Here is a 23,707-nt window from a genome sequence, read left to right as displayed (position 1 = left end):
AAAGTTTTTCTCGTTCTTTCTTTCTCCGTCATTTGTGTTTTGGACGGCATCCAGCTTGGCCTGGCACGGAAACCCCCGGCTGCTTTTTTGTGTGTGTGCAGAGCGGGGAAGGGTGAAGGGAGACAAACTGAAAATATGGGGGGAGGAGGGGAAAACACCCAAGATTTCATCTCCGTTCCGCAGCTCCCTGCTGTCCTGTGGAAGCGGAGGCAGGCAGCGGCACGGGAGGGTCGCCAGGGAGGATCTCAGCGTGCGGGAATGCTGCGGGGTGCGGGTCTGGCTGGGTGCGTGCCCACCCAGCAGCCCGCGAATGGGGCGGGCTGGCAGCCCCGCTTCCGAGCGGGTTTTCCAGGGACAGCTGGAGCTGCCGGCAGGGTCAGGATGTGACATCACCGACCAGAGAAAAACCCTCGGCCCCCGTTTCTCTAACGAAACCCCAGTGAGCGCTGGACCAAGGCAGTTCTCCCTGCCGCTGCTGCTGCTGCGATCCCCAACAGTCCCGAAAGAGAGCCTGCCTTGGACTTTGTATATTTTTAATTTTTTTCCCCCTTTTTTCCTGAATAAGAGCAGAAAGTGCAGCGGAGGGATTTGTTGGAGACTGGAAGCCGCCGTGCCGGGGGATGAGGTGAGTCCTGGGAGGTGAAAAGCCAGCACCGCGCTCCTGGGGATGCTCCTGGCGTGCTTTTCAGCGTGAGATGGCCAAGAGCTGGGGTGGCATTAGTCTAGAAAGGAGCACTTCTTCACCCAGCCGGGCCATGGACGCCTGCAGAAGGCTCTTCCCCAGCTCAGCAGCCAGTGTGTAAATACCAGGGATCCTCAGTTATGGGGATGCTGGGCAGGGATCCGTGCCTATGACCGGCACGGGATGCGCAGGGAAACGGGTCTCTCGGGGGCAGGGGGACTGGCAGGGGAAAAGGGGACAGGCAGGGGTACGGGGACAGGCGGGGGGACAGGGGAACAGGCAGGGGCAGGAGAAGGCAGCACAGGCGTTTCCCCAACGGGACAGCCCCGGCAGCGGCTTTGCCCGTGTCGGAGGAAGGGTGGGAAATTGTGGGCGGGAGAACTGGGTGAGAACAAGCGGTTGAGATGGGTTTTCCACAGCTGGCTTATCTCCTCTCGTCTTCTTCCTTGAGCTCGCGGGCCTGGAGCTCCTGGAATTTGGAATTACGGCTATGGCAACAGAGTAATCACCTTTGGGACTGAAGCAGAGCTGTTGAACACCACTGAGGCCATTGGACACCTTTTCAGGAGTCACAGCAAGTTACTGGTAGCAACAGTGAGATCTCAGCTCCCAGGAATGAGGTACCCTAAAAGCCCCCAGCCCCACTGGGTATCACACCTAAAATGAACGGGACATGCTGCCTCTAACCTGGAGAGATGCTGCTTTGCTCTTCTGCTTGGAGGTGTCTTGTGTGATCTGGGAAAAACTTTTTTGTGCCTTTGTGCCAGAGAGCTGCTGGTCTGCTGCTGGTGTGGCAGGGAGGCAGGGCAAGGAGCAGGACAGAGCTGGGGTCCGCAGGGGACATCTGCAGGGCGGGTGTAAGCAGTCCTGTTCCTGGAAGCCATCCAGGTCCGTTTCTCACGAGCTGGGGATTTCCAAGCACCATGTGAGTTGGGGGAAGCACCAGCACAGCTTCCTGCTGGCAGCTGTCCCCAGCTGGAGTGTGGGGGTCTGAGTCCTGCTCTGCTCCAGGGATTTGTGCTCATGGATGCTCTCATGCGTCTCTGCGGCACCAGGGGCGTTTGCACGGGAAGATTTGGCAGCAGGGAGATGCTGCTGTGAGCCCAGGGCTTTTCTGCAGCTCCCCCAGCCCATGTTCTGGGCCTTGATCCCCCTCCCTGCATTTTGTCTTGGCTTATTTCCTGGAATTCTCTGTCGTTTAGGTTATATTTGGGATCAGCAGCCAATAACCCCGTTTCTCACGGACAGCCCAGCTGGGGCTTGGCTCCAGCAGGAAGCACAGAGGGAGTGGGGTCACTGCCCCAGGGCTCTGCTCCCCAGCACCCTCCTTCTGCAGCCCCCACTCCTTAGATGATTACAAGGCTGGAAAGGCTTATAAAAAGAGGGAATATGCTCCCTTCCCTGGAAGCACCGTTTGCCCACAGTCCCTCCCTGGGTCTGGGCTGCAGTGTCTGCAGTTCAGGGTTCCTTGGGAGAAGTCTTTGGGGCATGAGTCCCAAGAAGCAGCTCTGCTTGCAGAGATGCTCTAGGATTGGCTGAAGACCAAAGTCTGGACTTCTTTGGGACTTGAAGGGAAGCTCAGAGACAGGGCTGCTGACTCCTCAGCCAGGGAGTGAGGCTTCCTAAAGCAGTGAAAAGCTAGCTGGAGCCAGCTGGTTTCTGGGCAGACTGTCCATTTGGAGGCTGTCTGTCTGTCTCAGGGCTGTGCCACATGGTGGCTGAGCTGATGCTGTCCTCCTCGTCCATCTGGGATGGGGCTGGGTGGGACTTTCACACTGCCTGTGGTGGGGAGATAGGAATCCCCTGAAGCAGAGAACCCATGGATAAATGGGTTCCCCAAAGACAAGATCCCCCAGGGAAGCCTGAGAGAGGTGGTAATTAATCTACACTTTGCTCTAAGGTGCCTGGAGCTGGACAGGTCTGCGCTCTGCCTCCTTGGCCTCTTCCCAGAGCAGTGAGAGGTGGAGTCTCCCTGCAGGTTGCCCACAGTGCTGGACCCCTGTTGTGCTCCCCAGTGCTCCCACTGCCCATGAGGGTTGGACTGTGCTGCTAACACAGCAGTTTCCAGGCAGATGCTTCTGCCAGTGTGTCACTATCTTGGGATGGATCCAGGGAGGATGCACTTGGAGCCATGGGAGTTGTCAGAGCTGCCCTTTCTCCTTACCCTTCATGGCTGTTATTGCTTCCCAGAGACACATGCAAAGCCTTTGCTGTTTCAGCCCTTAATATAAAGGATCCTGGAGAGGGAGATCAGTTTTGAAACTGGGGACACTGAGGCAAGGAGCCAGGGACCAGCACTGTGACCACCATCCAGGAGTCTGGCAGTGCATCTGATCCTTCCTGCTGGGTTTCTGACTAAAGGTTATTTGGACTTAAAACCAGAGGTTTCCTTTGGTGACCTTGCCCCCATGCCTGCAGGACTGTGAGGAGGAAGCCACTCTCCCACAGCTCTGCCTGCTCTTCCCTTTTGTTTTGTCTGTTTTCTAAACAGGCCTTTCAGAGTTGTTTTTAGTTTACAACAAAGCCTTCACCTTGTGCTTCTCTGTGGTTTTCAAATGATAGAAAGAAAGAAAGAATGAAAGAAAGAAAGAAGAAAAGAGAAAGAAACTAGTTTAGATAAAACCCAACCCTCAAACCTGAAATTAGGGAGTAAGTCTGACCCTGAACTTGCATCCCTCCCATCCAGTTCATTTCCTTTCATCTCTGGACTTGCCAGCAATCTAGGACATCAGTTTTTCACATGTCTATACCTGCTACCTCCCCAGCAGTGGTTCTGCCTTGTCCTTGCACAGCTTAACCCTGTGCATTTTTGGTTCTTGCTAAGCCCCACTGAGTTTTGCTTCTGCTGCTGCTTTTAAAACCAGAAGCAGGACTGAAGCCAGCAGCAAAAACAGGGGCAGGACTGAAGCCCAGCAGCCTTCATAGACAGGGATGGGATTTGTGGCCACTCAGCTGGGTTTGTAGCCAAACTCCTCAAAGCCAAGGCTATTCTGGGAGTGTGGATGGGACACCATGGCATGGATGTCCCATGGGATATGTCAGTCTCTTTCCTCCCAGAAGCTTCATTCATCCTCTTCCAACCATCCTCTGTGGGAACACAGGGTGACAGCAGGACAAGTCTCCAGCTCCACCTGCTTCACTCCTTGTCTGGTCCCAAGCATAGGATGAGGTTTGATTTGGGGATCTGCAGATGCTTCAGAAAGGGATTTGTGGACCCCCAGAGCACCAGCACTGCTCTGTGATGGGAACTGTGGTGTGGGGAAGAGGGTTTGCAGCCTTTGCCAAGGTTCCCCTTGGAAAAGCTTTGATTTTGCATGTGGGAATGAGGGCAGAGAGCTGCAGGCTGCTGCCAGGGCTGGGGTGGGACCTGCATGGTCATGTTGTAGGAAGCTGCTGTCTGAGCCTGTTGGATGGCACTCTGCCCTTAGGACTTCCCAAAACAGGCAGTGTGAGCAGTGATTAGGGCTTGGAGAGATCTCCTGCCCCACCCCAAGCCCCAGTGGACCACAGCATGATTTCTAGGAACACGACAGCCCTGAACATCAGACTCAGCTGAACTTTGTACCATAAACCTTGGAAGATTTCCCATTTTCCATCTCTTTACATGGATCTGCCCCAAATACTTGGTCAATGATGGAAGAGCACCAATCGGGTCAGATGCATTAAGGTGGAAACTGGGAAAATCTGATTTTGCATTGGCTGAGGCCCTTCTCCACCAAATAGACTCAGGATGTGTCTGGATCCATCCACAAAGGATTTTGCTTTTTTTCCCCAGAAAACAGGTGGGTGCTGAGGGGAATCTGCAAGGGCCAGAGCTGGGATCTCATGTCCTGGTCCTGGCCACCACTGCCCCCTTACTTCCCTCTACATCCATCTCTCTAGGCAGTGAAAGCTCTGAGGTGAGGTAGAGAACAAATGTGTACTTTGGCTCAGTGCTTCTCTATGTTTTTTCAGGTCATAAATCCCAAGATGTATTTTTGGCTTTGTGTTAAATATAATTTCTGGAGTACATTTTTCTCCAGTAAAGATTAACAAGGTCTTTTAATGACTTGGTAGTGGTGGTGATGAGGATCCTGAAAAGAAGATTGCTGCCTGGAGGACTGAGAGGCTGCAGTGCTGTGCTGGTATCCTCTGCTGGCCCAGGGACAGGTCAGCTCCAAGCACTTGGGCAGCAATGAGTTTTACTCTCCATTCCCACTCAAACAGATGTGTGATAGCAAAACACCTGGCAGATGTTTAGCAGTTTTGTTGCTCTTTTTTTTTTTTTTAACTGATGTTTTATTCAGATGGTGTTGAACCACAAAGCACATTTCCCACCTGCCTGATGAGCGAGAGCAGCTTGCAGGGTAACACAGAGAGCCAGCTGTGGATGATGCAGGGATGCAGTTGTAGATGAGTTCAGGTCTGGTTTCAGCAGATGAGATGTTTATTTCCCAGTCAGTAGCTCAATATTTGAGGAGGACTTGCAGTGTGAGGCACTAAAAGAGAGCTGATTTCACAGCTGTCAGCCCCTGTAAGTGACATGTTTGATGGGATGTTGTCTGCTAGGATGGCTGCTCATCACCATGGAACAACCCAGTCTCTGCATGGAAGAGTCTGCAAACAGCAACAGCTCCTGAAGCAGAGCAGATGGAGCCAAGGCCAGCAGAAATGGTGACATAGAGAAATGTCTGTTGGCATGACTTCCCTTGCTGAAATTCCAGGGGAACCTGGCTGCAGGGCCAGGCACTGCTCAGCCCCATCACTCCTACTTTGCACTGTGGGCAAAGCCTGCTGAGTGTCTCATCCTGAGGGTATCCCAGCACTTCCTGCATTACTAAATTAGGATCCCTGTTGCAGTGCTTTTATATAAATATATATGTATGTATGCATACATATTTTTGAAAGTGTTCTGTGTTAGCAAACTCCCCAGAAGGCTTTTTTTAGAGGTGTTATCAACAGGATGTGCTTGAATATGTGGAATCCAGGAAGTCCTGGATAAGGGCTTTTCTTTAGAGCCTTGCAGTGCCCAGAGTCCCACGGGATCCATAAGGACTGCTGTAGCACAGGCCATTCCCAAGGGACAGAGAGGAGTCATGACATCATGCTGGCTTCATCAGCTGGCATTTTGGAAAGATCATGCTCTTTTTTTCAAGTGGGAAACAAGCTCTTTGCATGGTTGGAGCTGGGGAAGAAAAACCATCCAAGAAATGTCCCCCAGTCATTGCCCTGAGGCAATAAATGAGGGTGTCAGGGATGTGGCAATTGAAATCCCACCCAGCAACATGAGATGGGGAAGGTCTGCAGATACCCTGGTGTTGAAGTCATACTGCATAACTCTGTGTAATGGCTGTGACTCCTCTGTGGGGCAGAAAACACCTAAAAACACACTTCTTTTTGTACCTGGGTACAGCAGAGCGTGGTGGGGCTTCACTATGCTGTGAGCTGTGTTAGGGTGGCAAAGCTCTGGCTCCAGCCTATGGGAAAGGCTGTGCTTGTGCACTAATGGCATTTGTGCTGGGCTTCCCATCCACACCAGGGCGTGCATCCATGACAGGGTTTTACACGTGCTGGCTGCAGTGCAGAAATCCCCACCAGGCAGATCCTGCAGGCATTGGGATGATCACTAGGTCCTACTGCTTCCCAGTGATGACCCCGGGGTGAGCCTTAAGGGGAGCAGAGGGTTTCACTTGAGAGATGTTTAGCTGATCACAAAATAGGACCTGCCTCAGGCTCAGGACTGAGTTTAGAAAACAGAATTTAAATAGCAAGCTTTTGTCTGAAGTTGTCTTTTTAATGGTGAATGTTCATCTAAGGTTTGCACCATTCCCTCCTGCTTGTGACTTTGGGCCAGTCACTTCCCTTTTCCATAAATATTTTCCTTCCTTTTTCTTAACTGCTTCTCCATCTCTTCCTAATAGGGGGAGGCTGTTGGAAGACTTTCTTTTCCCTAAGCCTCAGCAAGGCATTTAGCACAAGGAGGCCTTGGTCTCACATTAACAACCACTGGTGGTTAAGGCAGGTAACAAAATGCACAATTTCAGCCTGTTCAGGACAGCTTTGAGTGAATGGCATTTCCACTGGGTCTCAGGGAGGAAAAGGAGAATACAGCCCTCATCTGTGCTGCTAATCGTGGGCAGGAAGGGGTGAGCTCAGCACTTTGCTGAGCCCTGGAGTCACCCAGAGCCCCAGCCCCAGCCCCTCAAGGTGCCGCGGGCATTGTGCGCGCCGGGAGAGCGGCGGCGTCCTGGCAGTGTGTTCTGCTGTGCCGGGCTGCGCTTCCCTTCCTCGGATGTGGGTTTTGTTCTTTTGGACAAACACACCAGGCAGAACAACAGAAATAATCCCCCCTTTTCCCATTGATGCTGGGGCTGTGTGAACCAGCAGCCAGCTGCGCTCGCAGCGCGGTCCCCGGGGCCTCGCCTGCCAGCCACTGCTGCAGGGTCAGGGATTGTACAGAGAAGTGCCTGGGAAAGAGATGCCTCCCCTCTGCCAGGAGAGGAAAAGGCCACCAGAGTGGGACTGCCCCATCTGGGGAGCTCTGCTGATATCATGGCTCTTGTTTTATTGCAGCACTTGTTGGTAAAAGCCTGGAGGGGAGAGGTTGGCTGGAGCCTGGTGAGCTCCTGGGATGCTCAGGAGGGAGGAGGGGCTCATCTGTCTGCCCCATCTGTTGGCCCCATCCAGCCTTGCGTGGCTCTCCAGTGCCAGCAGCTGCTGTGTGAGGTGGCAGCAGCAGCTCCAGGTCAGCCTGGTGGGTGTGAAGGGGCCAAAGCTCACTCCAAATCTGTGTCCCCATGTGCTGTCAGGGCAGTGGGGCCAGCCAGCATCCTAGTGCAAACCCCTGCGAGCGTGCCCACACCCGCAGCTGTCTTCATGTGTGACTGAAATGTGCCTCTGTCTCCTCCCAGAGACCTCCCTCAATGAAGACCCCAGCCCTGGGTTTCACGCTGCTCTGAGCCCCTGCCCTCACCCTGGCCAGCCCTGCCCGCCATGGCCCTGTGTCTCAAGCAAGTCTTCAACAAAGACAAAACGTTCCGTCCCCGGAAGAAGTTCGAGCCGGGCACGCAGCGCTTTGAGCTGTACAAGAAAGCCCAGGCCTCGCTCAAGTCCGGCCTGGACCTGAGGGCAGTGGTGCAGCTGCCCCCGGGCGAGAGCATCAACGACTGGATCGCCGTGCACGTGGTGGACTTCTTCAACCGCATCAACCTCATCTACGGCACCATGTCCGAGTACTGCACCGAGAGGAGCTGCCCCATCATGTCTGGGGGGCTCAAGTACGAGTACAGGTGGCAGGATGACAGCAAGTACAAGAAGCCCACCAAGCTGTCGGCCCCGCAGTACATGTGCATGCTGATGGACTGGATCGAGATGCTCATCAACAACGAGGACATCTTCCCCACCAGGATAGGTGAGTGTGCTCTGGCTCCCTGCAGGAAAGCTGGGCTTGGAATGGTGCAGGTTCCCAAGCTGCTGGTGCACCTCAGGGTTGGTATTGATGAACTTTGTGACTCGAAGTGTTGTGGCATTTCCTGTTCCAGGCGTTTCTCAGTGTCTGTCCCACACCCTTTAGCTCCAAACTGAGTTTGGGATTTCTCATCCTGCTACTAGAGGATGTGGATCACAATGTTCTCCTTTTCTGTGCTTGAACTTTGTGTTTGTGAGAAATGAAGGCTGGTAGGTCATTAGCTTCCTTGCCTTTTCTCGAGAGGTTGAGCTGCAGGGCTGGCTAGAAGTGGTCATGACATCCTTGCTTTCCTCTCAACTAATGAAGTCAATATCTCTCTGGTTTTCCACTTACACTCATGGTTCCAAGATCCAACCCTTGCTGCTTCACTCCTCAGCCCCTTTCTATCTCAGCCCTGATTATACCTCACATCTTGCTATGTAGCTGAGGCACTGCTTGAGCAGAGATGCCCATCCCCAGGATGTGGCCTTGCCACTGCCAAGGCCCAGAGGCTATAATGTACCTCTTCAAAAAGCTTGGCCTTAGGAGCTTGCAGCAGCTGCCAAAGGCAACACAGCTTTCAAGCTATCCCCTGTGCTGTTGACCTGCAATGCTCAGCAGCTGCCAAGGCTGATGTTAGCTGCTACTTAGCTATTTTTTGTCGTTTGGGGAGATGAGTTCAGGGGTTGGAGCTGATGGGGTTTCCAGAGTCTCAGGTCATGCCTTGTAGAGGCTGTTTTTCAGATGGAACTGAAGCTACTTGACTGTAAAGAAAAGATTTAAGGAGTTTGGCAGGGGAGGAAAGGCATAGCTTTGCAAATCTGCTTGACCTCTTTTGTTTGCTAAGCAGACAGAGCTATATGAAATCAGTGCAGCTTATGATCAAGATTTTCATTAATATGCTGGGAAACATTGAAGAAAATGGTCTGTGTGGGATAGCTGGCATTAGTCACTGTTGTAGCCACATTTGGCTGTGCTGTACATGTAGCTGTACTCTGGGCCAGCAGTCCCAGCTCTGCTGGGGACAGAAAAGTCCCTGTTCATCCTGCCTGCACAGACTTGCTGCTGCTGAAGGGTGAGACAGCAGCACAGGAAACAGGGTAGGTGCTCTTCTTCCTGAGATGGCTTGTCCCCAGGGAGAAGACCTGCATGCCATTCAAGGCACAGGCACAGATGTGGATTTACTCTGTTTTTCCTCCAGCCAGAAAGGAGTGTCCTGATCCAGTTTCATGCCTTTCAGGTGGGATTTGGGATGTGATGCTGTTTGATGCTGCTCTGGGGAGTAAAGGTGTGCAGGGAGTATTAACATCTCAGAAAGCAGGCAGCCATGGGATGGACATTGCAGCATCCTCTGCTCTCCCACATCTCTCTGAGGCACAAAAGCCTAATACAGTGATGGTCCTGGTGGTTTTCACCTCATTTCTGGCACTTCTCCCTCTGAGTTGTAGCACATCCTGATATGGGGAGGGATGGCTGGTGCCTCTGGTTTCCACTTCTCCTTTCGTTTCAGCCTGGGGGCAGTCCTGGGGGAGATGCAGGACGACTGTAGGTGAACATGGGTCAAACCCCTTTCTTTCCTCTTCCAAGGCTGTTGCTGGGGTCCCTTTTCCAAGCCCTTTTGTGGTGGGGACCCTTGTGTCCCCAGAACAACTTCAGGCCCTGTGTCAGCCTATCTTGGTGGTTTTGGTCTCACACAAGTGAAAGGGAACTCAGGCTGAGATTGCACTGTAAAACACATGAAAGGCTGTTGGGGGAGGCAGGGGGAGGAGGGAGCTGGTGGCACTTTGTCATCAGTGTGTCCCCAATTATCTGCCTTTCACTGGCCTGCCTTGTTCACTGGGTAATTGCTTGGCAGCTCCGGCATTTCAGAAGATGGAGTGTTTGGCTGAAGGGTGACAGAGGAGGCTGGCCAGGATGTGGGACCCCAAGACAGTGACCAGGGTGACCAAACAGAGGTGCTTAACCTCTCTCCTAAAGAGCAGGACCATGGGAAAAGAGCCAGGACAAGGGGAATAGGGCATGAGAGGACACAGAGGAGATGTGAGCTGTTTTAAGGAGGGGAAAGGAGCTTGATGAGGTGATGAGGGGAAATTACAAATGTCATACTGTGGTGAGAGCTGTGGTGAGACTCTTGGATGTGTGCAGCAGAGATGGGATTTAGCATGAAGGTTTGTTTCACTCCTGCTTGTGCTGGAGAGGTCCTTGGGCACAGCTGCCCACTATCTCAGCTGGTGTTTTCATGAGCTTTGTGCATCTCAGCTTTCCCCCCAGCCCCTCTTTGCCATGTGCAGTAAAGCTGCCCCAGCACAAAGATTTCCCTGGCTAAGATCACCTGATCACAGACAAAACAGACTTTTTTCTTAGAAGCTGCAAGTGTTTCCCAAACTCACAAACATTGCTGGAGGCTAACCTCAGCATCCTCCACAGACTGGAGCAGCAGTGATTTAGCAGGGCATGCTGGTAGGCTCCTGACATTTGAGAGGTATCTCATGGGTCACAGGGGGAAAGCTTTCACCCCAGCTAGAAAGAAGCAGAGATGGTTCACTGACCTGTGGGCTCACAGGGTCCTTAGCTTAGTCCTTGGCTGGGGTAAATGCTCACAGCTCCAGTGACCAGAGCTGATTTGCACATTAAAACATCTGCTCCTTCACCACATGCCAGAGGTGGGAGGGGAGCAGAGTGACAAACACCTTTGGTTTAGCCCAGCTGTGTGATGCAGAGCTCTTGCCAGCTCTGCAGTGAGGCCAGAGGGACAGCTGGCATCTGACATGGCAGGAAGGGAGCCCAACACCAGCAGAGAGTTTGTGACCTGGCAGAGTTGAACAGCAGGACTGCAGCCCCCGGTGGCACCAGTATAAAATCCCTATGGTGGAGATTATTAGCAGGTCTGGGGGGCTGCCAAGCCCCCTGCATACCACAGCAAGGGTTGGGGGAGATACTGTGTCTTCCCCATGCCCAGGGAAATCTACCTGCAGGGCTCCATCCCACTGTCTAATCCTTTCCCTGGAGTGAACCTGTTTGTCAGCCAGTTAAAATGAGACAAATCCCTGCATGGCATGAGCTATGCCAGCCTGATGGCTATAAATCTACAGAAGCAGCAGCTTTCCCAGACAACCCATATCATTTGGTGCATGCTAGTGCTTTGTTTCCACTCTTCCAGCCAATGTAGTTGTCCTGAAAAATACATTTAAATGGAGAACAGGCATTTTTCCCATGCAGGGAGAAGAATAAATGATTCTGCAGGTGTACTTTCACCAGCTGGTAAAACTATATCAGTAAATTTATTCAGTGAGTGGCCACATGAACATATTATCACCTGGAAAATATCCTCTCCTCCCAGTAATCACTCTGCCCCGTGGTGCCTGGAGCCAGGGAGCTGCTGCTGGGCAGTGCTATGTTGAGGAAGGATGGCTGGAAGGGATTCCAGGCTCCATGGCTGTGCCATGGTCAGCACAGCATCAGGCTGCTGGTTGCACAAGGCCAGGTGTCCTCCATCAGCACCCTGGTGGCTGCTGAAACCTGCCTGTTGTTAAATGAGGGCAGGCACAGGGTTTGGAGCAGCCCCAGCCCAGAAACACCCCGTGGTCTCTGCCAGATCTGCCTGTGGCTCGACAGAGCACCGGCCACAGGAGGTTTTATAACAGTTCTTGGAAAGCTTTTCAAAACTCAAGCCTGTCATTCAAGCATAGTCCCAAAACAATTATAAAAACCAGAGAAAACCTGGTGCGAAATTATCTGATACTTTCTTGCCATAACAACAGGAGAAAAATGTTCAGAATTCAGGTAATTATTGGTGTTCTCTCAGCTGGCTCTTTTTTACATATTTTTTTTCCCCAGCTTTTTTTCTTCTGAAATTAATACCACGCCAGCTTGCAGCTGCCATCATGCCATTAGTTTTAAACAGGGTTTTAAAGACTTATTTTTAGGAAAAATGAATCACTGAACACCACAGTGGCCAAAATGAAATTGAGAAATAACAACAACAATTCATCACGAAGTTCACTGAATTACTGCATTTGCAGAGGAAAAAAATACGATTGCCAAGAAGCAAAATAGCTTCCCAGTACTGATTCATCATGAAAATTTTAAATTGGCTGGTGTACAAGTATTGGGGATAGGAGATGGCAGGAATGATCCAGGACCCTTTGGCAGTCCCTTACCCTAAGCACAGGCACTTTGTTACCTGTCATTTTCATTTCCTTTTACACATGCTTTCCTTATGTTTTGAAGCAGTCAGCACAGAGTGGGGGAAACAGATTCCTTGGAGCTTTAAATCATATCTTGGGATTTTCAAGCAAAATGTCCAAGACAAACTAAAGGTGCCAATTCATTTCAGGGCTGTGAGTCACTCTGCTTGGAGTGAAATTGTACCTGCTGTACTTACAGCTTTTTGCCTTGGCTTGGAGCAGAAATTCTTCCCAATATCTAAACTAAACATCACATTAGAAGAGTCAGAGGGTGGCTGCTGCCTGCCAGACTGTGGGCTTGCTGCTTCTTTCTGCAAGGTTGTTGGATGGCAAGCACCAGGGCATTAAAGGTAATTTCAATGCTTTTAAATCGGCCCAGGTGGGTTTTGTGATGCTCTGCTGTCCCCCTGGGGTGGTTAGACTACCATCAGTGGGATGAACTAGGATGGTGTTTTTTTGGTCCCTGCAGGTGTGCAGGGCTGGAGAGGGCGAAGCAAACCCTAGCAGTGTCACCCAGTTGGGGCAGTTTGTCTAACCTGGAGGTCCTTCCTGACTTTCCCCTGGCCTGCTGAGGACATCTCAGCCATGCAGGGCCTGTCCCACTCATCCATCTGCTACTGTCCCTGGTTTGTACCACCTCTGAGATGGAGCAAGTCCCCTAAGCAAGGGCCACCAGTGCCCCACTCCCAAATGCCATTTACCAGTGCACTGGCCACTGGTGGGGTTTCTGTGCTGGCTGTGCCTGGCCCATCCTGGCAGGGAGGTGGGAGTCCTGGGAGGAGCAGCTGCCCCTCCATGTGTGTGGCAGTGACCCCTCCCAGCAGGTCTGGTGGGATGGCAGTGAGCTTGGCCAGTGCTCAGAGTGCAGCTGAGCACCTGCCAGGGCAGGAGAGGCGTGTGTGGCCAGAGATCCCTGCCCCATGGCTGTCCCCTGGCTGGGACAGGCTGCAGGGAGGAGGCACAGCCTGTCCCCTCCCGTGCTGGAGAGGATGTCACATGTCTGCTGGACATCCGCTGCGCCAGCAGCCTGACCCAGGGCGAGCTGTGTTTGTGCCAGATCCTTCTGCTGCTCTCAGCTGCAGCCTGTACTGCAGAACCCTCTTCTTTCAGCTCTGGCCAAGGGCATGGGGTGTTTCTCAGCTCCCCACCAGCATGGCCAGTGGCTGCTGGGGCTGCTGTGGGTGTCTTTCCAAGTCACTGGAGATCAGCAGCGAGGCACCACTGCTGGCAGAGGCAATCTGCACATCAGATATCTGCCCTGCTTCCTTCCCCGGGGAAGTGCTTTGATCAGCTGGCACAGAGCCCTGTGCCAGATGCAGGGTCCAGTCAGGCACCTCGAGCCTGTGTTGAGGGTCCTGGCCAGGAGACAGACGTGGCTGCAGGGAGAGGAAGCAGGACCCTGCTGTGCCTCCCTGGGCAGGTGTGCAAGCCAGAGGGGTGTTGCAGGGAGAAAGAGCCAGAGCAGAATGGTCCCAAAGGACCATAGTAAGGGATGAGTCCTGACATGGGACGTGCAGAAATCCACTAGTGACAGGCAGCCAGCACCACAGCCTGGCCATGCCTGGAGGGGACAGCCATACACTGACACCTGGTGAAGGACACAAAGAAGGGCAGCTCAGCCTCAGCTCCTGGGAGCTTCCCATGCTCCTGGTTCATAGGAAACACAGTGGTTGAGTAGTTCAGAAATGAGCTTGAAGGTCCTGGCAGCCTGATGGTATCCTACCATATATCATTAGGTTTAGGAGTTCAGCAACTCCTATACTTGTTGATGACCACGAGATTTTAATTAGCTAAACTTTAAAGATCCTTTGTAACTCAAACTATTCTTTGTTTCTGTGATTTAAGCTAAATCCCTGTTCCCTGATGCAAAAGCTGCTTTTGGAGAACCCAGAATGCAGCTGGAGGCCTGTCTTCTCTAGGTCTCCCAGCTGCCAGCATGTCCATGAGGACTCGCTGGTGACAGATGTGTAAGACAAGACAATTCCTGACTAACCTCAGGACAAAAGCTGTGGCAAGCCACTTGTCACCCTCTGCCGTGTCTGGAGGTGGCCCATCTGACAGCAGGATCTGCACCATAGATGCTGTCAGCCCTGGGAGCCTGAGATCTGTTTGATCTGCTGTCACTCTGAGCTTATTTCCTTCTCAGGTCAGGACTGGGATGAGGATTGCTGCTTTCCTTCACTATCACTCTTTGCAGTTTGGCAATAAATTCCCGGTGATGGTCAGGTCAGATTTCTCCCTCGCTTCCTGCTTTGACTGGGGAGGCAGTTGGTGACTGGGGTGGGGGACAAACTGCAGGCAGCAAATGCCTCTCTGCCTGCTCCTGGGCACCTGCTGAGATTCCAGCTGCCTCTGCTCCCAGACAATGACAGCCTGTCCAGAGCAGTGGTTATTCCCCAGTCAGTGCCCAGAAATGTGCATTTACCAGCAATCATTTACTGTGGTGAGCTTTATTTTTAAAAAATGGTTTTTAACCAGTTCTTCAAAGCTGGTCTGCAGGGGCATGTCTGAGTCGCCAGCTGGGTGATTCCAGCTTTTATTTGCTCAGCACATCCTCACCCAGTGCAGAAGGCTCAAATGAAGCCATTGATGAAGTGCCATGTTCCTCCTGACTGCAGGGGAACCTGGAGAGCTCTCTGATCCCTGCCTCTGTCAGGCCAGCAGGCAAGGGTGCTGGGCAGAAGCAGATCTCCAGTCACAGCTCTAAGGTGTTGGCATAGCCTGGTTGTGCTTTGCCAGATGTGAAAAGTCCTTCCCTGAAAAGTCCTATGGGATCTGCCAGAGCTGTCAGTGAAACAGGTCATGCAGGAGCAGCCCTGGGGCTGCTGTGTGCTCGTGGTTATGCAGAGCAGTGGCCACAAATCAATCTCAAAGACCAAAACCAACTCTCTGTGTGATGCTGAGCCAAGATCTGTGTCCTTCTCCAAGTGCTGGCTGGGACACCCAGATGTGGCACGGGCACAGGTACTTCAGCCCTGCCCTCTGCTCCAACACTCTGCATGCAGGAAAGGGAGACTGGGCTGTGCTCAGGGTGACTCTGCTTTACACCAAAAATAATTTTCTTTTATGAGTTTCAAACCCAACACCTGCCCAGCCCTGGCAATTGAAAACAGGCTCCATACATGATGTTGGAAGGATCCTTTGTGTTTACCACCCATGGAGAAGAGGGGCTCAGCCCTGCTGCTGGGAAACAAAACTGCCAGGAGCCTTTGGGAAAAAAAACAGTTTTAATTGCCTAGCAAGGCTGGTGAGAAAGATTCAAAGATAAAATTAATTTTTAATTTTTAATTTTGGTTTTTTAGCTAAGAGATTTGCTGATGCTTTCTTGTGCACAAAACGTGTGAGCTGGCCATGGTTGAGCAGAGTTTGTTTGGAAGGATTTTCAAGAGGTTATGTGTTGCATTAATAAGAAGCTGAGGGAGAAGGCTGGTACAACCGTGGGAAGGGAGGTTTTTATTTTGTTCTTTGTGTATTTGCATTGAATTGCTCTGGGGAGAGGAAGAAGCTTCAGGAAAACAAGTATCAGTTGTTTCATTCTCCTCCTCACAAAAAAATAAAAAAACAAAAACAAAAGCCAGCCACCAAAAAGTTTAGTGTTTCAAAGCCATGTTTCCTTTAGGGATTTACCCCAAGCTTTGCTGGCACTGATGGTATCACACCCTGAGATTTTCCTTGTGATAGGAGTGTGTTTTGAAAAGGGTGGAAATATCTCACATTTCATCCCTGTGTGGTACAAAGCTGAAAGTATAGAGCCAGGTGTGGTGGGTCCCATCCTGTGAGGATATCTCAGGATTATACAGGTGTAATAAAATTACAACCCAAACATCATTAAGATGGGCGGTTTTCTTCCTGATTTAATGAGACATTTTATTGAAATAAGGATCAGGAAAAAGGCAGAAACCCCACCCATTTCTGTTGATGCAGCAGAAGTGATGTTTGAGGTGTGAGGGGGAAGGAAAACAGTACAAGCCATGCTTTTGAGTTCAGAGAAAGGTATTTTTTCTGGTGAGAGATGGTTTGGCTTTGTTCATGGACCTGGCTAAATACAATTTGACTTAGTTGTGCATGCACAGGCTTGTAGGGGAAAGGCAGGGAGAGAGGGCAGAAGGATCTTCTGCCAGATTGCTCTGGATTGAGCCAGATGTGGAGAGTTGTGGCCTCCTCAAATGGATTAGGAATCTTCTCTCCTATGGCAGCTCTCCAAATCCTGAGCCCATGCCTGTGTGAAATTGCTGGTTGGGCAGAGGGACTCTGTGGGAAGAGCTCAATGGCACACTGCCCCAGTGTCACTCTTGGCATTGGGCAATCTGTGACTGCCTGTCAAGCACGACTCAGACATGCAAATGCTAGCTGGTTTTTTTTGTTTGTTTGTTTGTTTTTTTGGAAATGTTCAAATATTCCAATTTGCTTCTACTTTGCAGGTGTTCCCTTCCCCAAGCAGTTCCAGCAAGTTTGCACCAAGATCCTCACCCGCCTCTTCCGTGTCTTTGTCCATGTCTACATCCACCACTTTGACAGCATCATCAACATGGGTGCTGAGGCTCACGTCAACACCTGCTACAAGCACTTTTACTATTTCATCAGGGAGTTCAGCCTCATTGACCACAGGGAGCTGGAGCCTTTGGTAAGGATAGCCCTGGCACGGGGAGGTGGAGGGTGAGTGGTGTGGGCTGGGCACAGCACTGGGTTGGGGCTGGGCTCTGAGCAGTGCTGACCCTCTCTGGACTCTTGTGGCCACCCTACCTCAGACTCACAGTCATATTTTCTGTCCTGGGACCATCAGCCTTAATACTCCAAGAAAGAAATTCCCAGGTGCACCAAGGAAACTATTGATCCTTTCTTAACCTTTGCCTCTGTTGTCATGTCTGTGAAGTGACCTTCAGTACCCTTAGGGCCACCTCAGGGTGGTGTCCCCTTAGTGACTTGGTAACTCTAATGCAATTTGCACATCAAAGTGTTTCAAGCCAGTTGTGCCCACATTGCTTTCAGGAGTCAAATTTGAGCCCAAGCCTCTTCTCCATGTTTTTCTTTTAGCATTCCCTGCTTGAGATCCTAGTGTGAGTTACACTGAGGCTGCAGGGAACGCAAGCCCCCATAGGACACAGCTTCAGACAATAGCTGTCAAGGCCATGCTGGAGAGGCCTCACTGGATCTCCCAGTTTCTCTATGCCTCCCTTGGGAAGCAATTAGCCAGGCAGAAGGTGAGAGACCTTGACAACAGCAGGATTTGTGGGAAGCAGAGGCCAGACAGCTCAGGGCTCATAAACTAGAAAATGCACATAGTTGGTTTTGTAAGAGAAGCAAGTTTGTCACAGACAAGGTCTAGTGTAGTCTCACCTAAGGAGGACATGCTGCAGTGAAGAAAGAATTAATAGGAAACCCAGTAGTCTGCATGGTTTGATAAGGGCTGGGTTGCAGAAAAGGCCATATCCAACAGGAGAGAGCCAGGGAAGACCAAGAGGATAAAATCTGAGAAAGAGCCAAAGAGTCCCAGCTGCTTGCTTAGGAGGAGGGGGAGATGCCCCTGCCTCTAAATGCTGAGCACTTTACTCCTCTGCTTTCATTTCATTCAGTTGATTTTCTGCCTGTCTGCTCTAATCATGATGTAGGGGGATGGAAAGATGATCTAATCGGGGGACAACAGTATCGACTTTAATTATTTTGTAGAATTCAACTGTAACACATCACAATGGCCCTCAGCTCCAGAAAATGGCAGTTCAGCATCACTCTGTACTCTGTCAATGACAAACCTCTTCAGCATTGCTGCACTGTCCATAATACTGTCATCTCCTTGGACTGCTGCTTGCTAATGTAAATAATTAACACCTGGGAGCCAAAGCAGAGGCTGACTCTGCTAAATAGGCTTTCAATGCCAGTGACTCACATGCAACATGAGATGATTGATGGGTCTGCATAAATCTCAGGTGAACAGATTCATTCTGTGTGATGTAACCACTGTCAAACTACAAAGAAATGAGACACATTTGCCCCTGGTCTATCTGTGTCTCATTGCCTGCCATCCAAGCCTCAAGCAGACACGACCACAGGGTTGAGAGGAAGGAGCAGGGAGCAGGGAGGAGGGAGAGGCTCCTTCCCTCAGGCAGTGTTGCTTTAGATGTCTATGACAGTGTCCTGCAACCAGGCTGCCTCACCAGCCCACACAGCTGTGCTAACCTTGCATTGTTAGTCCCCATGAGCCCCATGACAGACTTCTAAGCTTCCCTCTGGCTGAATCTCCCTTTGCTCCTTCAATTTCCCTTTTGCCAAGCTTCTGTGGGATGTGATTTCTTAGCAGCAAATCTTGGGAACTGAGAATGAGATCCTTTGTACAGCAGACTAGCAAAAGGCAGTGATTCACTCTCAGTAAGTGAAGGAACGTGGGGCTGGAGAGAAGCCCTGCACTCATTTCCTTGATGAGGGCAGCTTGTGGTGCTGGGCTGCAGCACTGGCAGGGGTCCAGCTGCTTACTGTGGGGATTTCCTGAATGTGAGGAATGCCTTGGACATTTGGAGCTGGTCTGAGGAGCTCACTGGTGACCTATCAGCCCACTGGTCACTGCAGTCCCTCCTGTTCATGGCTGCTTTTGTGCCTGGTGTTGTGCTAGTGGAGTGGGCGTACTGCTGTTGCAAGAGGATGTGCACAGTCCTCTCACCCTCTTCTTTTCCTTCCAAGATGTTTGCAAACATTTCCTGTTTGCAATGTGATTTTGTGGCAGAGCATCAACCTTTCACTCAAGTGATTTTGCATGTCACTCCTACAGGAAAATCCTCTCTTTGCCATTGTCCCTGGTGGATTTGAAAAACAAAGTTCCCAGCACTGAAGATCAGTGTTTGCTGCTTCTGTCTCCCTTGGTTATATAACTAAAGGGCCTTTTATTGGGTTACTCAAGGGTCATCCTCCTTTCCTAGTTTTTCTTTTATCAGAGTTGCATTCTTCCTTCTCCACGGACCAGTCCTACTTCCAGTCTATTTTGGAATAGATTTTGCACCTTTTAATGTGCAAGCCTTCCTCTGGAGTCCATGGAGGCACCTGTGGGCACACAGATTCACAAACCCAGAATCACAGTTTTCTCACTGCAGGATTTTCAAGATACTAGTTGAGCATTTTAAGGCAAGGACAAATACCACCTTCCACCAGCTGAAAGCTGGACACCTTCCTAATGAAGCTGACATGATGCCATTCTGGCTAAAGAAAACAGTCTGTAATCCTAAACAGAGCTTGGTGTTGCTGGAGGCTTCCTGTGGACCCTGTTATTAGCACTCATTTGCATTGCAGTGTGACTGTGGGATCCCTTGCTGTAACCACAGCTCCTCTGGGTGAGCTGTGGTCAGCTCCTGGAGTGAGAACTGGGAGCAGCTCCATGTCCCATCTCCTTAAGGCTGCAAAGAGAGGCTCTGAGAGTGGTTTCACCTTGTCTGGCTGCTCTGCAGCTGAGCCAGGAGCAGGACCTTCATCTTTCAACATCCCAGCCAAAGCTCTTTCCTTGGACTGCTCTCAAGGCTAGGGCACAGTCAAAACAACTTTGTGCCACAGAGACTGGGGAGAGTGCCAGGATGGAGCTGCTGAGGCAGCTGAGTTCCCAGGAGAGCTGTCATGGGACATAGAAGAAGGCTCTCCAACACTCCCACAGTTGCTTCCCTGGGTTGGTTCTGGACACCTCCCAAGCTGCCTGACACATCGTGCTACTCAAACCTGTCTTTTGCACTTAATGTTTCTTTTTTTTTCTCTCCCCCTTCAATGCAGAAAGAAATGACAGAACGGATTTGCCACTGAAGTCTTCTGGCAGATGAACTCAGCTGGCTCACTCAGAGTCTAGTGGGACAAGACACCCTGTGGTGGAAGAGCTACTCACTAGGACTTGCTCTGGGCATTCCAGCTCCTATGAACACTGCAGAAAAGCCTCTTCAGGCCAGGGCTGAATCCTAAGTTTTCCAAGAACCTCTGGACAGACTTTTCTTCTTTTAATAGATCCTAATCTCTGTTGTATGGTTCCTGTTTTAGAAAGCCACTGACTTACTGGAGAATGAGGCACGTCTGGTTTACTTCCAAAAGGTTTTACTTTTGCACACTCTGATTTCTAAGACTCAATCCCATGTCTGACATCAAATTTTCAGTGACCTTCCCTCTTGTTTTGTCCTCAGCTCTATTGATCTCCAAATATTTTGTTAGCAATTCCTGCCTGTGATCAGGTGTGACCTTGGCCACCAGGTAATGCCTGTTACCTTTTCCACAGGCAGTGGACTTGTGGTAACACCTGAGATCAGCCCTGCAAAGCTGATGCCATTTCATCCCACTGCCTTCACATGGTTAGTTGTTATGTGCTGTTTTTAACCATGAGCTGTGAATATCTCCTTCTGCCCTAATTCATGGTTTACCAAAGGGACCATTTTTCACTTCAAGGGATGTGAAAACACCTTTGGAAGAGGGAACTTGATTATGTTCTAAGATGCATCCAATACTGCTTGTACCAATGGCAAGTGACTGAGGAGGTGAACTGGGTCACTATCCAGTGTGATCAGCACAGTTTACCTGAGAAAGTCTCAAAAAGTGGTGCAAAGAAACTCTTGCCAGAAAACAACATTTTCAACATGTCAGCATTTCCTGATGTGTCTTGGCTCAAGATGGGCAAATGCTGGTTGTAGAAACTGTTGGTTTTCCATTACCCAACCTTACAGCAGGTGAAGAAGGACTCATAAGAGACACTTCTCTGTTCTCAAGGTCCCTTTCCAATATAATATTATTCTGTGATTCTTAAACCTTTTTGACCATCTGCAAGCATACTATTGCTACCTGGTCTGTGCCTTTACTCCCTTGGAAGGTATCATGTCTCACAATTTCCTCCCCTTCTGTTTGCAGTGCCTGATAATTAGTGTTGTGTTCCCTGTGCCATTTTAATTGTGAGAAAAATACTTCTATTTTTTCCTTTTTATTGTTTTAGGGGAGTGAACATCAATTTGTCTGAGCCACAGAATTGTCATGTTTGTGTTTTCTGCTCTTTTTCTGGGAAAGTTTTCTATATCTGACACAGATAATATTTATACTCTGGGGTTTGCCCACTTTTGGGGTAGGGAGGGGATGTGGATAGAAAATGTAAATATTTGGGACAACATTAAAGTGCACAAGTGAATTTTTAGTGCTCAAAGCACTTATTTTGTTGTGAAAATCTATTTTTTTTTTAATCTTGTGTACCAGACATATATTTTTACATGGAAATAAAACAGAGCAAAATGAACACAAAATCACCTGATACATCATTCCAATATTCTCTGTGTAAAATAATCGAATAAACATATTAGCTCTGTTACTAATTAAAGAAACATTAATAAGCCTGATGTACTTCATTCTTCCCTGATCCATCTGTATTAACCAGGCCTAATGAACAAGGATAACCTGAGGAGTGCTTTTCCCCTGAGAGCTGCAGCACTGATGGATCTCAGTGCCATGCTGAGACCTCAGCTTGCATCTCAGAGAGCAGCTTAACAGAGGCCAGTGCTGCTGGCCAGCATCCTCCCTGCAGGCTTTGCACCAGAATTCCCCTGAAGGCATTTTCCCAGCAATTCATGGTGGTGAGCTTTACTCAGTATTTTTGCAGAGGTGTCCAAGTCCTGGAATACTTGCTCCTGCCTCCTCACAGAAATCAGAACCAGGCACAAATTGTTTGTGGAGCAGAAGCACGAGTCAACAACAGCTCTGTCAAGAAGTTTCTACCTTGCTGAGGAGTGAAGTGTGGCTGGACTCAATGCACAGCACCCTCTGGGAGCTGGGAAGGCTGGGAATTATGGAGAAGCTGTTTCAACAGCGGGGTCTAAGGCATGAACTGATAGCAGCAGCCTACAGCTACTTCCAGCTGAGGTACCAGGATGACAAAGTCAAGCTCTTCTCAACAGTGCAAGATGGTGAGGCAGTGACCAACAGCAACAATTTGCAGCTTGGGAGGTTCAACTTGGGCAGTGGAAAACAAAATGCAAAGGAATGGTGCAATCAGCTAACAGCTACCCAGAGAGAAAGTGTTAACCTTCCTTGGTTAGGCAAGAGGTGGTGTAAATAATTTCCATAAATAAATGAAACACAGAAGCCTGCTTTTATTTTTGTCCTTACCATGGTCCTGAGGCAATGTGTTCCACTAAGTCATTTATTCACTATGAATTGCAAAAGGGAAATGTACTTCAAAACCATGCCTGAGGATTTCAACCCTGCTGCTTTGGGAATGCTTCCTGTTTATCTTCTCTACACCATGGAGCTCCTATAGATTCCTGTGGAACAGAAAACACTATTTTTGAAAGATTAGCTCACAGACTCATCTCAAGCACCAATTTAGAAATAATTTCTAAGGTCTCATTGTGGTTTTTTTTCATTTGTCTCCCTTTTTAATCTGGTTCACTCAAGGAAATAAAGGCCATGATCGTGCTGTGACAACTGTCTTCAGTAACTGGAAGCAGTTTAGAAAGGGAGATCATTCACTGCCAGAAAGGTCTTTTTGTTTCTCTCCAAGACACTGAACTACTCCCCAGGTCCTCATCCATCTGAGTGCCTCTCAGCCTGGAGACTTTAAGGCCTGAGATATTGATGAAGCAGAAAGTGCTGAGATAAGTATCTGAGTCAAACTGCTCCTTTCAGGAGTCTCAAGTGTGCCTGTGAAGCTCCAACATCCCCAGAGCCTCAACAAACATCCCTGAGCAATTTGAAAGCAGACAGGAATCCTGGGATATATTAAATATGCACATATCACTTGTTAGCCCCAGCTCCTCAAATGACTCATCTGCTCAGCTGTCTGCCAGGTGCCTCAGACTCATCTGTCCCTATGCACAATTCCTTGGTTCTTGTGATGAAGGGCAGATGTGCTACTGCCAGGATTTTGTTTTTCATCTCTGCAGCCAGCATTTCCTTTGGAACTGAACAAAAGGCTGTGTTGCTGGTGACCAGGTCAGCTAGAGGATGGCATGGGACAGACTGTGCTGGGAAATATCTGCAGACATTAAGGAATTTAGAAATAGCTTGGGACGGGAGAAAAAGGGCTCTGTGGAACATAATGGCTGCTTTCCCAGTTGCCACAGGGATGTGGCTATGGAGAGGGCTTGGGCTCAGCCAGTGAAGCAAATGCCTTTGGCCAGGCATAGGCAAGGATCAAGGCTGACCCACCCTGGCAGGACCTGGGATGGTTGTGGAGGGTTGTCTGAGTGGTGGCTCCTGAGTTTAAACCTGCCCGAGCTAAGGCTGGACATTCCTGGATAAATGCTCACAATAACCATGACACCATCTGGGCTGAGATATTCCTCTCCTGATAAAAGTTTGTCAAGTGTAAGAGAAGTCTTGGGAAGAGCAAAAAAGCAGACAGTTAGAATCTGTTGTTTCCAAGGGTTCAAAAACTGTCTGTGCTGGAAGATGACCACGAATCCACTCCGGATCAGAAAG

At 50.0% G+C, this 23,707-nt stretch overlaps 1 protein-coding gene across 1 annotated transcript; it reads left to right on the top strand.

Annotated features, from left to right (window-relative positions):
• Positions 1 to 184: 184 nt before the first annotated feature.
• MOB3C (MOB kinase activator 3C) lies at positions 185 to 21,625 on the top strand. The gene is made up of 5 exons (XM_079314324.1): positions 185 to 625; positions 1,134 to 1,302; positions 7,573 to 8,072; positions 16,717 to 16,919; positions 20,039 to 21,625. Exons 3-5 carry the CDS (start codon positions 7,655 to 7,657, stop codon positions 20,066 to 20,068), a joined length of 651 nt encoding a protein of 216 aa, XP_079170450.1. The 5' UTR covers positions 185 to 625; positions 1,134 to 1,302; positions 7,573 to 7,654; the 3' UTR covers positions 20,069 to 21,625.
• The last annotated feature ends 2,082 nt before the right edge of the window (positions 21,626 to 23,707 follow it).

Source organism: Erithacus rubecula (assembly GCF_903797595.1).
Source record: "Erithacus rubecula genome assembly, chromosome: 10".
NCBI classification, from domain to species: Eukaryota; Metazoa; Chordata; class Aves; order Passeriformes; family Muscicapidae; genus Erithacus; species Erithacus rubecula.
Note: the sequence above shows the minus strand (reverse complement) of the source record. Positions and strands in the feature narration are given on the sequence as shown.

What these genes read in the sequence shown, in the direction of transcription:
- MOB3C (XM_079314324.1), top strand. Translation starts at nt 7,655, where the DNA reads ATGGCCCTGTGTCTCAAGCAAGTCTTCAACAAAGACAAAACGTTCCGT. An exon ending in CATCTTCCCCACCAGGATAG is followed by an intron (nt 8,073 to 16,716) that starts GTGAGTGTGCTC and finishes TCTACTTTGCAG; the next exon opens with GTGTTCCCTTCCCCAAGCAG. An exon ending in ACAGGGAGCTGGAGCCTTTG is followed by an intron (nt 16,920 to 20,038) that starts GTAAGGATAGCC and finishes CCTTCAATGCAG; the next exon opens with AAAGAAATGACAGAACGGAT.